The following is a 16,187-nucleotide window of genomic DNA, read 5'->3' as shown; positions in this document are numbered from 1 at the left end:
TTCCATAAAAAGTTTTTGTGTACTTCATTCTGTTTTGAATTACCATATAAGATCAGACCAAACTTAAGAGTTTTTTAAAGAAAACTATCATCAATTAATGTAATGTTAGGAAACTTGGTTTTTAAACTTTTTTATTTGATAAAATTTACAATAGTGTATTTTTAAAACAAAGCAGAGTGATACTTAAATGATAAAACTAAGAATAAATTCACAAATCAAATAAATACTACATATTTCTTATAGACCACTGATACAAAATCTAGTCACATGTACCCAAAGTAATCTGTTTTTCTAGGTCACTTGTTCCTGTCCTACCTTCTTCCCTAATTTCTGATAGAGTTTATAGAGGAGTTCTATTTCTTCTTAAATAGTTGGTAACATTCACTAGTGATACCATCTGGGACATGGCTTTTCTTTATGGGAAGACATTAGTTGTTTCCTTATGTGTTACCTATCTATTCAGATTTTCTATTTCTTAATGAGTCAGTTTTGATCATTTGTGTCTTTCCAGGAATTTGTTTATCGAAGCTGTCTAATTTGTTGACATAAAGTTGTTCATAACATTCCCTTACAATCCTTTTCATTTCTGTTGCGTTGATGGTGATATCCCTTCTTTCATTCCTAATTTTGATAATTTGTTTCTTTGCTATTTTCCTTGATCAGTTTAATTTAATGTGTTTTCAGTTTTGTTCATCTTTTCAAAGATTTTTGATTACAATATTATTCTCTATTTTAATTACTGTTTTCTTTCTTTCTGCTATAATCTTTATTGTTTCCTTTTCCTGCTTGCTTTTAATTTTAGTTTGCTCTTTTTCAACTTTTTAAAAACATACACTATTTCTCCAGTAGCATTTTAGATGTGATAACCATAAAACTCTGCTTTAAAACTTTATTTTTTTTAAAAGATTTTTAAAAATTATTTAACAGAGAGAGACACAGCGAGAAAGAGAACACAAGCAGGGGTAGTGGGAGAGGGAGAAGCAGGCTTCCCACCAAGCAGGGAGCTAGCTCCATGCGGGGCTCAATCCCAAGACACCGGGAACATGACCCAAGCTGAAGGCAGACGCTTAACGACTGAGCCACCCATGCACCCCTGCTTTGAAACTTAAAAAAAAAAAAGTAAACTAGAAAAACTTAGTAATTCTCTCCAATTAGCTTTCAGAAATAACCTTGTAATTTTGATTTTAATAGAAACTGAATGGTTATTAAACTTTTTACTGAGTTGGGAGGTACTCTGAAGTAGATTTTTCTCTTCATTACATCCTGTGACTTCGTATCGTTTTGTGGCACTTAGCTTTCTCTGCTTTATATCATGGCTGTTCTTACTCTGGCTCATCTTCATCCCTGAGTTCCATCAGGCCACAAACTGTCCTAATTCTGTTTGAATCCCGTGAAATATCTAACCCTTAGCGCTGCACATGGCAGAACACAGTAACATTTTGAATTGAGTGGAACAGCTCTCTCATGTATCTTTTGGTTGGTTTACAAATAGTTGCATTCAGTTTTCTAACAAAACAATTCTCATTTTTTTTTTTTTAAGATTTTATTTATTTATTTGACAGGCAGAGATCACAAGTAGGCAGAGAGGCAGGTAGAAAGGAGGAAGCAGACTCCCTATGGAGCAGAAAGCCCAATGTGGGGCTCGATCCCAGGACTCTGGGATCATGACCTGAGCTGAAGGCAGAGGCTTTAACCCGCTGAGCCATCCAGGTGCCCCAACAATTCTCATTTTAAAAGTAGCACTCTTTATGTGTGAAAATTTCATTTAGCATCAAATCTACATTTTCAGGAAATTTTAATACTACTCAAATGATTATGATAATCCCTATAATGTATCCTGATGACTCTGTTTTTGTTTACATAGAAAGTAATTAGATTATAATTATATTAGTTTTCAGTAATATGTTGTCTACATATAAACTTTCCACCTCACATCTAGAACTTCTAGTAAGAAAGTACAAGTAAAGCATTTAGCCCTGAGATCTTAACCTAACTTTATGAATATATTTGTGATAATCCATTATTCTTGAAGTTATTAGTTGTGAATGAGTAAAGACACTAATGTGTATTCTCAAATTCCGTTTCTTTTGGTTATCTCTGTGTAGCAGTGTGCTTTGTCACTGATAATAAGTAGTTCTCTCCTTTATTGAATTATATACAAATTTAAAATTATTAATGGCATTTCAGTTATTTGGATGTTGTTACTTTAGAGTTTTTTGTTTTGTTTTCATTGTTAGGATGTTAGTATTAAACTCTTTATGTGGTAGATAGTTTCTTAAAAAACTTATTTTCTTCCAAATTGCTAAATTTTTAACATATTGAAAGTCAGAAAGAATATTTTCCCCACATTTGGCTAGCTTCTCTAGTCTTTGTGATGTTCAAGTGAGCCCCTTCCTTTCACTGGGACCATAATGCCGTAAGTTGATACTGAATAACTAACTTTCTTTTCTTTCTTTTTTGTTAAATGGATATAGTTGGTGTTATTCTTGGATAAGTTGGATAAATGGTGAAATTATGTAAGGTTGCTTTTTTTTACTCAAGTAAAATGAATCCTATTTTGGCTGTTCATTATAATCAGTCAAGATAGAGATATGTGAGCCTGTCATGGACATCTAGAGGCCATACACTAACTGATATTTATATTTGTAAGCAAAATTAACTTTACTTGGCCACACTGCACACATTTTGTATTTCACTTGTATTTGCACAGCTTTCAGAGAAATCAGATGTCTGTTATAGTTGTCAAGAATATGTGCATTGTATCTCTAGCTACACTAATATATCTTTATTCAGATTTAAAATAAATATGTTCCAATTACTTGATACTTCATGGCATAATATGGATGTAAAACAACATGGAACAATTTTTATTTGTAAAGTAGAGTCAGAGAGTGGGGAGACTAAAGAGGATAGTGCATGGTATTTGAGGAAAATGCAGGAAAAAGAAAAGTGTATAAAACATATTTCATTTATTATACTTTCATGGACAGAAGAAGAGAAAGCTGGAATAATACTCTCCAGCTATGTATTAATTTTATAGTTGGTTTTAGATCAGTAAAGTTTTGTTTTTCATTATAAAGAGTCAGATTATTTCTACAGTAGATTTGCTTTTATTTGATATAGATTATCATGTCAAGTTCTAATTTCCTCTTTCTGCATTGTATCTGGGGGTTTTATTTTTTTCTTTTATTAAGATACATTTTCCTTGCAAAAAACCCAAGGAACTATGTGAATTATAGTTCTTTTTCTTCATCTACTTTTCACTTACATCTAGTCTATTCCAAGTTGTCAGATTCTATTTTTTCTTTATCTGTCACTTTTTTTTTTTTAAACTTTGTTGTTTTTCATCCTCTGTTTTGGGGAAGGTGCAGTACCAAACAGTGACAGCTCCTTGGCATTCCCCTTCCTTCAGGGTATTGCTTATATCATTTAAGCACAATCATGAACAGTAGTTAATTAGGAATTTGGATAGGTTAGAATTTCTAGATTTTAAACCCATCATAGACTGGGTGTTAAGGAGGACGAAATAGAGAATGTCATAAATATCTCTCCTCTACACTTTCCCCCACTCTTCCACTCCAGGAAATTCATGGTACACAAAGGTTTATTTTTTAATAAATGTTTAGGAGCAAAAATGTTATAAATATTCATGTAAGATTCTGCCTAATAAGCTCAGTTAAAAACTTTTTAAAATACAGTTGTCTCTTTCCACCAATTTTCTCCAACTTCTTTTAATAGTTCTCCAGTTAATATCTTTTTCTCCTGTGTTTTCCTCTCAGGGTTTTAGAATTTTAATTCTTACATATAGAACTTTGATCCATTTTGAGTTAATTTTTATATATATGGTATAAGATAGGTATCCAGCTTCTCCTTTTGCATATAGATATCCAGTTTCCCCAGAACCATTTGTTGAAAAGATTGGCCTTTTCCCATAAAATGGTCTTGGTACCTTCGTAAAACCCTTAAACCATGGGGTTTATTTCTGGAATCTCTGTTCAGCTGGTCTATATATCTGTCTTTATGACAGAGTACCATACTGTTTTGATTACTTTGTAGAAAGCTTTATGGTAAGTTTTTAAAATCATGAAGTGTAAGACCTCCAACTTCGTTCTTTCTGTGATTGGTTTGGCTCTTCAGGGTTCCTTGAGATTCTATATGAATTTTAGGATGGATTTTTCTATTTCTGTAAAAAAAATGTCATTGGGATTTTTATTAAGATTGCATTGAATCCATAGGTCACTTTGGGAAGTATTGCCATTTTGACAATATTAAGTCTTCAAATCTGTGAACAAGGAATATCTTTCATTTATATGTGTCTTTAATTTCAGCAACGGTTTGTAGTTTTTCAGTGTACAAGTTTTTCGCCTCCTTAATGAAGTTTACTCCTAAGTATTCTTTTTGTTGCTGGGTTTTTTAAAAAAATTTTATTTATTTATTTTGACAGAGAGAGATCACAAGTAGGCAGAGAGGCAGGCAGAGAGAAAAGGGGAAGGAGGCTCCCCGTTGAGCAGAGAGCCTGGTGTGGGACTCGATCCCAGGGCCTTGAGACGACAACCCAAGCCGGAGGCAGAGATTTTAACCTGCTGAGCCACCCAGGCACCCCTGTTGCTATTTTAAATTGAACTGTTTTCTTTATTTCATTCTGGGATAGCTCATCATTAGTAACCTTTTGTGTATGGATTTTATATCTTGTACCTTTCCTCAGTTTGTTTATTCTAACAGTTTTATTATAGAATCTTCACTTTCATTTAAGGTTTTCTACATTTACAGAACGTCATCTATAAACGGAGATAATTTTACTTACTCCGCTCTGACTTGGATGCCTTATATTTCTTATTCTCACCTATAGCTAAAATCATTTTGTTTGACAATGACTTTGTCTTAGATTAATCTTACTGAATAAGCTTTTTATCATAAAACCAACTCTGTGAAGAGAGTTTCTTGGTACTTTATGGTGTTCTCATCTTAAATGTATCCTTCAGTTCTCTTTTTCTGATTCTTGCTTTGGTTTGGTCTGCCCTCATACCTGTCTCCCATAATTATCTGGGTCCCATGGCAGTTCTCTCCTAAAAATTCCCACGTGCTCTGAAACCTTTATCAAAGACAGATACCTTAGTAGTTATTTAAAATCCTTATTTTAGTGCCTTGATTCTTGCTTGGATTAGGTGTGCTTCAGCGTTATCTCTAAGATTCCAGTTTGCAGAGGCAGATTTTCTCATTCACCATTCATGTTGCTGTGTGATGGATCTGATTGTTCTTATTTCCTCCCCAAGGAAATTTATTTAGTCTCCTCCCCAAGTGAGTACAGAGAATATTGCTCTCTCTTCAAAATAGGCCCCAAATGATGGATAGTTATAACTCAGGACTCTTTTTAAAAAAACACAACATGGGCACCTGAGTGGCTCAGTTGGTTAAGCATCTTCCTTCAGGTCAGGTCTTGTGGGATCGAGTCCCACATTGGGCTCCCTGTTCCACTGGGAGCCTTCTCCCTCCGCCTCTGCTTCTTTCTTTCTCTCTTTCATGAATAAATAATAAAATCTTTAAAAAAAAGGGACGCCTGGGTGGCTCAGTTGGTTGAGCAGCTGCCTTCGGCTCAGGTCATGATCCCAGCGTCCTGGGATCGAGTCCCGCATCGGGCTCCTTGCTCGGCAGGGAGCCTGCTTCTCCTTCTGCCTCGGCCTGCCATTCTGTCTGCCTGTACTCGCTCTCTCTCCCTCTCTCTCTGACAAATAAATAAATAAAATCTTAAAAAAAAATAACACAACAGTTATATTGCTTTCTTAGGAAAGTCCCCTTCCTGATCTGTTATGATGACGTATTTACAGATATCTTTTTCTAATCCAGTATTCACAAACTTTAGCATGCATAGAATCATTGGAGGGCTTGCTACATGAGGATTGCTGGGCTCTACCTCCCACAGTTTCTGATTCAGCTGATCTGAGGAGTCCGAACATTTCCATTTTTAACAAATTCCTGGATAATGCTGTGCTGCAGGTCCAGGCACCACATTTTGAGAACCAGGGGTCGAATCAATTATTTAATTTTCAACTATTTAATTTTCTTTCTTTACAATATTTGACAATGACAGTATTTCTCCTTGTCTAGACCATTTTGATTTGGGTAACCTACTACCTTCTAAGTTATAACATGTTTTCCTCAATATTTCCTTCTAAATTAAAAATAAAAATTGGTGATATCACTTTTCTTGTCATTCTCCCGTGACATCTTAGACATCCTTGTTTTCTTCCTTCCAACCATACACAATTCAGACTCTACAGATCACGCTGCATCTGTTGTAGTAGTGATGAGATCAAAACAGTGAGAAAAACAGCTAGTATTTATGGAGGACTTATTATGTGCTAGACACGGTTCGGAGCATTTTATTTTAATCAGTGTAATCCTTACAGTTCCCCCCATGGAATGGGTAATGTTATTAAGTCCGAATAACTGATCAGAAACTTAGAGAAATATTCTCAGCTTGGGAAAAGTGGAAGAGATGGAATCTAACTTAAGCTTTCTGGTTTCAGGGCCCAGACTTTCATTCCTCGGCTGTCCAACCTTTCACTACTCTACTACTATGTTATATCACAGTAAAATACGTGGTTTGGTGTTAGAATCCTCCTGCCCATCTCACTTTATCCACTTGCTAAAAAACGGTCTGTTAAACCCTTTTGACACAGAATTCTTGTACCCAGCTGAATCATCTTCTGTGGCCTTTTTCTTTTCTTTTTTTTTTTTTTTTTTTTTTTTAAACAATGAAGTATATTAGTATTCTAGGCTTCCAAGCAAAATATCATGTCCTAGCTTCCAAAATGACCTCTTATGTTCTCCACCAAGCAGTATTAAGACTATCAGACAACCTTTCATACCTGCGATTTTACCCCCTGTTTGGACTTAGAGACAGCACTAGTTTTCTGTAATTTGTATGAGAGGAACATTATAATCTGCCTTAAAAGATAAAGTCGTTATTAGACATGTACAGTATCCCATGAATGAGGTTAGAGATGAAGGTAGAAAAAAAAGAATCAAACGTCCACTGTGAGCTGGAAAGATAACCTCAGTTGGAATTCCTGAGAAGGGAAAATCGAGATGTGTGCGTGGCATTGAGTTTACAGATCTCCGGGATCCTGAGTTATCCCCTTGACCCCATCTCACAAGTCTTATACACTCCGCATACCGCCCCCCTCAGTTTCTCCCGCCATCCTTCAATTTCTTCCTTACGTATCTACCCTAAGTTGCTGATTTCTGACTACTAGCCCATTAGTGTAGCTTTCATTATAAAAATTGTTATTAAGATTTTTAGATGTATGGAATCCCTTGAACAGGGACCAGTGCCGTCTTTGTCAGAACTCAGGAGGTAAAATAGTTTTTCTCTGCCATGATAAAGAAAATTTAAAAATTCTAGTAAAGGACTTAATAGCTTTAAGAATTAAATTATAATCATTTCTATACAGAGCAATACTGGATAAATAAAATGTTTCATTATTTTAGAATTGGTTGGTGAGGTTATAATGAAAGAGACTCTAATATTGGTTATTAGTAGCCTGCAGATCTGCATATAAATCACTTGAGATCTTTATGATAGTGACTTTTAAAAATAGGCTCAATTATTACAGTTTTAGCAGAGGTGAGAGTTCTGCTATTCCAAAGCTTACTTTTGGCGGAGAACCATACTGTTAGCACCTTTGTTGCTATGGAGACAGAAACAGGATTTATTTTGTTTTTTAACATACACTTAAAATATACATACTTATCTTAAGATTTAAAATGTGATTTAGTTGCCTGTAGGCTTTGAGTACTGGCACGTTTCAAAAGTACTTCTATATTTTTTAATACTTTATTATTTTTATCCTCCAGAGAAAATCGAGATTTCTGGCCATTATAATGACCACGTTTTATATTACTTTTTACAGGGTCTTTTAGGAATAACTTAGAATCCCCTGTGGATCAGTAATAGATGAGGATTTTGAAGAACATGGAGAAATTTTGAAAAAAGCAATGTGATCTTAAACACTCCCATGTCTTGGACACCTATAGTTATGACACAAATATATAATGCATACAACTCAATTTCAGATTCAAACGATACTTTTGAACCAGTGTTATGCTAAGCAGTTTCACCCTGTTGTCATTTATTTAATGAAACTCAATTTGAAAGTACGAAAGTGATCTTCCTAATGTTGATTTTTAATGTATTACATGGATTACTTAAATGTTTATCAATAGTGTTCCTTAACTCTTCTCCCTAAAAATCAATACATAGAATTTATACAAGCCTTTGATAAATAGAACTTTAAATTCATGAATTATACTATTTCATTCCTTACAAGAATGAATGGATTCCATGGCATGGGATATGACTAATCCATAGAACTCCTGAATATATGTGCAACTAAATCACCTCTCTTTACCTTTAGCATCCTGTGTCAGACTGGCATCTTAGTCCACTAGCAGTTTTGACTTCTTACCTTAAAAGCTGAGCCGTCAGGTGATTGATTTCCTTATAAGCTAGGTAGATTAATCCTAGTTATGGTATTTATCACAACTGAGTGTTATAGCAGTTATTTCTGGTTAAAGAAAACCTTTGATTACAGTTGTTATAAACAGAATTTTAAAACTTAGCCGTATACTTTCTTCAGTCCATACCTTTATTTACTGGCAAAGGAAGACAAAATAGCTCATTACTTTCTAAAGAGAGAAAGTAGCGAAAGGTGATAGACAGTTGCAACTCAGGCTCATAGTTTTGAATATTAGATTTTAGCTTTTCCAGTTTGCAGTGACTTTTTAACAAGACCCATCTCCTCTATGAAGAATGCAGTTCATTTTTTTTCTGGCACAAAAAAATAGGGTAACCTGATCTGAGTCTGACAGAGTGTGTCGTTCATTTAAGTGCTTCCATCTGTTGCCTGCTGTTCCCCTTACTCATGACCCCTCTATGTTTCTCTCTTTCCCTTCTTCTTCCCCGTTTCTCTTTCCTTTTTCTTTCTTCCCTCCTTTCTGTTTTCTTCTCTCTCTGTCTTTATCTGTTTTTCTCTCTCTCCTTTTTCCCTCTCCCTCTCTCTCTGTCTCTTTTTTTTGTCCTTAGCCCCTCTGAGGAAGGCAAAGTTTGTTGAGAGCCCACGAATTCCAGAATCCGAGCTTGGCTCACCAACCCTCGCTTCAGCTCAGAAACTGGATGTGGATACGTACTGCCCTGGTAAGCGTGCATGCAAAGTGTCTGCTTTGACAGAGGGAGGTTTGGATCAGGCCTATCCAGAAGGCAGTGTTTTGCATGTATCCTGTTCATAAAAGCATACCCATAATCCCTTTTGCAACTGATGGCATATTTTCCTTATTAGAGCATAGTTTTTTACTGAATATCCTTTTTGACTATTGATGTAATAATGAGTAAGTATTGAAAACCATTTCCAGGATAATCTTCAAAAGAATTAAAATTATTTTGGTAGATCAGTATTTTTCAGGGTGATTTTTGTTATTTGAGATAGTTGAAGAAATTTTGCTTTAGCCATGTGCAAATAAGAATATTAAAGATATGAATAAAAATGTTTATTCAACACTAGCCCTTTATATATGACCTACTTTTTCTAACTCCCATTGGATTTCTGGACAGTTATAGAAAATAGTTGTGATGTTGGAAACATTAAACTTAAATTACTAGAAAAGAAGCCTTATAGGTTCCCAATTTGGGCTCCTGGACATTCACTTTTAGAAATACCTCTTCTTCATGAATGGCCTGTGAGGACATGTGGGAGTTCACTAAAACCCTTCTCTTGTGGGAGCCAAGCTGAGACAGAATCATTATCAATGCTTAGATTCTTGCGAACTGAGATGAGTTGCCTGGCAACATCCTTTACACTCATTCTACAGTGAGTCTATAGAGCTGTGTCAGAAATGTTCAAAGATCTACTTGAGTATACAGATCAGAGCTTTAGCAGAGGGCCTTAGAAGGCTTGGTTTTAGGTCTTTTGTTTTTATTTCTGCTCATTAAAATTGATGTCAAACCATAGAATGAAACTACTACATATTTACAGCATTAGGGGTCAGCAGAATAAAATGATTTTTAGTTCTAGGGAAGATATCAGTAATCTGAAACATCAGGATAATGTGGCTCTGAAACCAAATAATACATATTTAAGCGGGGGGAAGGTTAATAGGCGAAAACTTGGACTAAACCTAATCAGAGACATTGATTGGATGGATCAGTTTTAAATATTGAAGGACCTTGGGGATTTTACTTCCAGGATGCAGAATCCCAGGTTTCATCCACCGTCGGGAGATGACTGTTTTAAGTCAGTCACAATTATGTATCAGGAACCAGCTTTCTGTGTCTGAAAGGAACAAAATAACTCTTTAAACGGCACCATAGCACATGGTTAGAGGAATCTTTTTCATGTTTTGAGGTACTGTCACACTTCTTGGGCAGTGGCATAGTGTGCTTTGCATTTCTTCATAAAAATTTTGGTATAATTAAGTAAAACAAATAAATGCCCTAATTACTGCATTAAGTTTTGGGAAAGAAACTTGTGTTGGAGGGCTTTTCTCTTCCAGATTTGCAAGTCAGAATGGCTCTCAGGAAGACAATCTTTCACTTCCTGATTGTCCATCTGACATCTTTAATATAATCTAGCCATTGTTATCTTCAAGAACCGAGGTAGCTGCTGTTTGTTGGAATGCCAGTGCTGAATCCCTCTGAAAAATCTTATCCACGTTATTTTTTATGTATATTTCCCACAAATATGAATCTTTGCTGAATTGTAATCGAACCAAACTAAACGTCAGTTGAAACTTCTAGAAAGCCAGGAAAAAACTAAAATATGTTGCCAGAATGTTAATTGCCATGCTCCTCAGTCTCTCCTTTTCTTATCTGAACAGACTTAATGCACAGAAACTTAGTGTTTTACTCGTTTATAATGAAGTTATTAAACTCTCCAAAAATAAGTTTCTACTGAGATAAGATTAGTGACCTGAAGGTTGAAGCTGTTATCTTCTACATAGTACCAAAACTTAATAAACAGATGAACTCAGTGTACTCAGAAAGCAAACAAATCATCCGTTCCTTTTGAATTTCGCTTACATAGGATATACTAAAAGAACAGAGATCGTGTTTTATCATATGCTTATATATGATAACTCAGTTCAGGCTGTTTCTCTTCTTGTCCACCTGCTTTATTCATTATCACATACGAATTTAGGAAAATAGTATGTGTATCTCACAGAGAAAACAGGCATAAACCAAAGATTCGAGCAGTGGCTTTCAGATTTTGGCATGCTTCAGAATTACCAGAAAGACTTGTTGCAGATTGCGGGGCCCACCCTCAGAATTTCTGATTCAGTAAACCTGGGTTAGGTTGAGAATTTGTTTTTCTGACGAAGTCAGAACAGCGGGGTTACAGGACTGCTGCAGGCTGCTTACAAGCAGTCCAGTGAACAATTCCGGAAAGTTATTCTGCTCTTCTGCGGATGTTGTTTCTGTATTGTCTGAACTTAAACCTTTTGATGCCTGTAACCTTAGGCTGGAAGAATAAAGCTTTTGTGTCTAAGAAACAGACAAATCCTTTTTTTGGTTGGTCCTTTTGTTCCTGGTATCTGTGTACCTATGTCTAGTTTTCAGTATTGTCCTACGTGTAAAAGGAAATTGTAGATCAAATCAGAGCAAGTCACTGATATCTGGTCTGCAAAGTCTGTGGAAAGCTATAATGAGATACTGATCCAGAATATTTGTCAACAAATTACGGGATGCAGTCTACATAGCATTAGATTCTAAAATACCTAACTTACATTTAACCATTCCTCAAATCAGATTTGTTGTATGCAGAAAATGTAAGAAAAACATAAGTGAACAGTGTGTTTGGGTTCTGTGCTTAAAACCATCGGACATGATTGATGATGTTGCATAACTGACCTACCAGAGCGTAGGGGATGTTAAGTGAATTGTGTTTGATAATTGTCTTACAGTGGGGAAATTAAGACCTAGAGAATTTAAGTGATTTGTATAAATCACAAGCAGAATTTATTGTTGAACTCCTGAGGTAGACACAGTGTAATCCAGGAATTCTGGTACTGTTTAAATTCCATAAACACCCCTTAACTCTCCTTTAATTAAGAAGCAGAAAATTCAGTTTTTACTTATGAGACTGGGCTGTAATCTGTATTTTGGGTAACCAACTGATATCAGGGATTTCAATAAAAGCAATCCCAAGGTAAGAGAACAGATTCATCCTACACTCTGACTTTCCTGCTTACGGCATTTTTTATTAGCTGTGTGGTTTTAGGCAAGTCACTTAACCTTTCTGAGCTTCAGTTTCCTCATCTGTAAAAATGGGAATAATCTTAAATCAAATTAATATAAAGCACTTAGCAGAAACTTGATTCAGAGTAAATACTTATAAATGTTAGCTGATTTTGTTACTATAATTGTTACTATTATAGTTACTATTAGATATAACACTATTATATTATACTATTATATTGTTACTACTATTATACAAGGTATATATTATACTATATACCTTGAAGTATACTGCAGGGTGTTAAAGCATCTTCTTAATTATCAGGGAGTGGGAAGATGTAAAGGTTTAGGGTCATTTTTATTTTACTTGTTTTACTTTTTAATTATTTATTTATTTTAGAGCGGGAGGGGGAGAAGCTTAAGCAGGCCCCACAGCCAGCACAGAGTCCAGCTCAAGGTTCAGTCTTGCAACCCTGAGATCATGATCTGAGCCAAAAATCAAGAGTCAGACACTTAACTGAGCCATCCACATTCCCCGAGAGTCATTTTTACTTAAATATTCTGTGTTTCAGTTCTGATTTTCCCCCTACTAGTCTTATGATCCTAAACGTGTGATATAATGTCTCTGGTGTGCCTCAGTTTCCTGTCACAGCAACATGGCATATACCATGATCTTATTTCTGTAATTTAGCATATATATAAATATATAATTAATTTAACATTATATAACATATATGTAAATATATAGATTCTCAGGGAAAACATTGGTTGCCTAAAGAGAAAGAGAGTTGGGATTGGTTAAGTCAAGAGAGAGTGGGATTAGTGTTAGCAGTGGTTGTGGATGATTGGTGGGGTTACAGGTGGTTTTTTTTTTTTTTTTAAAGATTTTCCATTTATTTATTTGACAGAGAGAAATCACAAGTAGGCAGAGAGGCAGGCAGAGAGAGAGGGAAGCAGGCTCCCTGCTGAGCAGAGAGCCCGATGCGGGACTTGATCCCATGACCTGAGCCGAAGGCAGCGGCTTAACCCACTGAGTCACCCAGGCGCCCCTACAGGTGGTTTTAATTTCATTCTTTGGCAGTATATATTAGTGAATGAGAGCTCAAGTTCTAGAGTTAGAGCTGGGTTTAATTTCTGACTCTGTCACCTACTAGTTGTAACAATGTGTTAACTTTCATAACCTTGAATTATTTGCAAGCTTTGATTAAAATGGGTCTTTTTTGATAGGTTTATCTCATAGGGTTGTTAAGATTAAGTAAAATAACATAAATGCCATGTGTTTTTATATATATACTACATAATACATACACATAAACTGCAAAAAAAGTAGTAACATATATGCCAAATGCTTACTTCAGGCAAAATAATAAGAGCACCTTTCCTGTTACTGTTGTTCATCATCACCATTACATTTTGTTCCTTTTCTAAAATTTCTACAATGACTGTTTACTGAAATCTTGTAGTCATCAGATGTCACTAAAGGATGATGATATTCTTTATTTAAATACCTTTGTTTCTTCAGTTTTTGTATTGGATGTTGTAATTATCATCTCAACTGTAGAAATGAATCTTGACACAAGCCAACTGAACAGTTTTTTTTTTTTTTTTAATTTTTTATTTTTTATAAACAGTTTTATAGGACTTTTGACTACACATGCAAGGTTAAGGGCCAAAGTCCAGACAGGTATTCTGAAAATAGTCAGGCTTTTATCCACACCGATTATTTTCAGAGAAATTTGAGATTAATCTTTTTATAATAGATCTTTTAAATCTCTTTTAAAATGGCACTGTCCTTTAAAGGACAGTGTTATTTAAGATGACAACAAGATTAGGATGTATTTGAAACTCAAGAATGGAAGAGAGTTTTATGATAGTTATTTGGTACATATTCATATTTATATATGTTTTTTTGAGTTCATAAAGGATTTTTCCTCTGGACTTCTTATCAGCATTGTACATTCTGTGGACAAACACAAGCCACTGTAGATAAATGTTTTATAAAAAGTAATTTTTTGAACCTCTTTTCCCAACTCCTGTATAGTTGTGGTCATTCTACTTAAAAGAAAAGGATAATTTGTCTTCTCATCTTTTTCTTTATATTTTTTTTCCCTGAAAACATTATCAAATGTTATCTTCATTATTTAGACGTGCTTCATTTGTTCTGCCGTGAGTTTTATACTTAAAATTATATTTTAAAACCCTCTATATAATTTTTGATTGGCATGTAGATCCCAGGAGCCTTTTCTTGTAATTCACATCTTCTGCTATGTTGTGTTTGTATGCCCTATGTCTACTGTGTTGTAAACACAAGTGTAAAGCAGGGTTTTTAACCCGACTTAAATTGGTGGGCTTTAAGGGTGCTCTAAACTCCTTATTATACACAAACATTCTGTAATGTGCATGTGTCCTTCTTCCTTTTTTTAAGATTTTATTTATTTTTGCAAGAGAGCGCGTGTGTGTGAGCACAAGGGAGGGGAGGGGCAGAGGGAGAATCAGGCTCCCCACTGAGCAGGGAGCCCAATGCAGGACTTGATCCCAGGATCCAGGGATCATAACCTGAGCCAAGGCAGACACTTCACTGAGTGCCTCCCAGGTGCCCAATGTGTGCTGCTTTCTATAAGAGGCTCCCAGAGCAGTCTGTGACACATATTTAACCACCCCAAATAAAGGAGAAAAGAAATACTCTTGTAAAGATTGAAATGAAACAAAGGCTGTTAGTAGTATAGCTATTAGAACAACAACAACAACAAAATACACACACACATATATATGGACACTGGACAGACTTGTAAATGGATTGAAGGGAATAGCTGAAAAACAGTGCTGCTGTAATCACAATGTGAAAGTCAGTTTAAAAAGGAGAGCTCAGAAGCAGAGAGATAAACTGAACATATTTCAGTGTATTTTAAGTAATGAGAGACACAGCCTGGTTACTGGTAATGAAAAAAAGCATGCCAAAGAACTAGAATATGAATATGAATAACTTTTCTTGCCCATACTTCCTTAGCCACTGGTAAATTCTTCAACATGTCAGAAAGTTATTTTAGTGAACAGATGCTTTGTTGAATAAAATGTTTCATTTTGATAATTTTTAGTTGTTTTCCTGATTTACATCTTACCATTATTTAAAAGATAAATAGTCTCATCCCACAAACTCTTAGATTAACTTTTCTCAGATGTCTTGCATCACAAATTCTAAAAACTTGGCCTACGCATGTGGCGCCTAGATCCATAAATTATATATCCAAAAGAACAGTTTTTCCATTAACTGAGAAACGTTTTAACTTACAATTTTTGAGGCAGGAAAATGCACTGATTTAGAGTAAAATGCACTGGTGTAGACAACAGATCTTGAAGCCAGAGTGCCTATGTTCAAACATTTGTTCTGTCACTACTTGTGTGATCTTGAGCAAAGAGCAACCATAAGAAATTTCCTTATCTGTAAAATGGAGATTATAATATTACCTACACCACAGGAATGCTGCAAAGATTTGTTAAACTATGTGAAATAATCAAAACAGTTATGTATGCGGCCTATAGTGCTGTGTAAATCTTAGCTACAATTATTATTATGTTTTAGAACCTTTAGTGCCTTTTATTTAAGAATACTGTGGATAAGGCTATCATCCTTTTTAGAGTACTTTGCAGAAGATAAAATTGCACCTATATCCTGTAGTCATTGGTTGTTTTTACAGGCAATGTATGTATATGTATGATGCTAAGTTGTGTGTGTTCTAGGTTTTGGTTTTTTTAGTGGAAGCAGTTTTTCACAGCGGTAAATAGCTCAGGCCCTGGGATCAGACAAGCTTGGATTCAACTCTAGCTGTGCCACATATTAGCTGTAACTTTTATTACTTTATGTTTCTAATCCTCTGGTTCCTCGTTTGTAAAATGAAGATAGTCATATCACCTACTCCATAGGGTGTTTGTGATGATTAAATAAGATATAATACATAAT

At 35.2% G+C, this 16,187-nt stretch overlaps 1 protein-coding gene across 12 annotated transcripts in view; it reads left to right on the top strand.

The window, feature by feature from the left end:
• TANC2 (tetratricopeptide repeat, ankyrin repeat and coiled-coil containing 2) overlaps window positions 1–16,187 on the top strand; it is a 363,508-nt gene that overhangs the window by 172,249 nt on the left and 175,072 nt on the right. For 9 of the 12 annotated variants that reach the window (XM_059147239.1, XM_059147241.1, XM_059147237.1 and 6 more), the window contains one exon: window positions 9,086–9,196. The exons of the other annotated variants lie outside the window; for them this stretch is intronic. In XM_059147239.1, coding sequence (XP_059003222.1) covers window positions 9,086–9,196 — 111 coding nt within the window. The remainder of the gene's footprint in view (window positions 1–9,085; window positions 9,197–16,187) is intronic. 12 annotated transcript variants of the gene reach the window in all.

Source organism: Mustela lutreola, chromosome 15 (genome assembly GCF_030435805.1).
Source record: "Mustela lutreola isolate mMusLut2 chromosome 15, mMusLut2.pri, whole genome shotgun sequence".
In the NCBI taxonomy this organism is placed as follows: domain Eukaryota; kingdom Metazoa; phylum Chordata; class Mammalia; order Carnivora; family Mustelidae; genus Mustela; species Mustela lutreola.
Note: the sequence above shows the minus strand (reverse complement) of the source record. Positions and strands in the feature narration are given on the sequence as shown.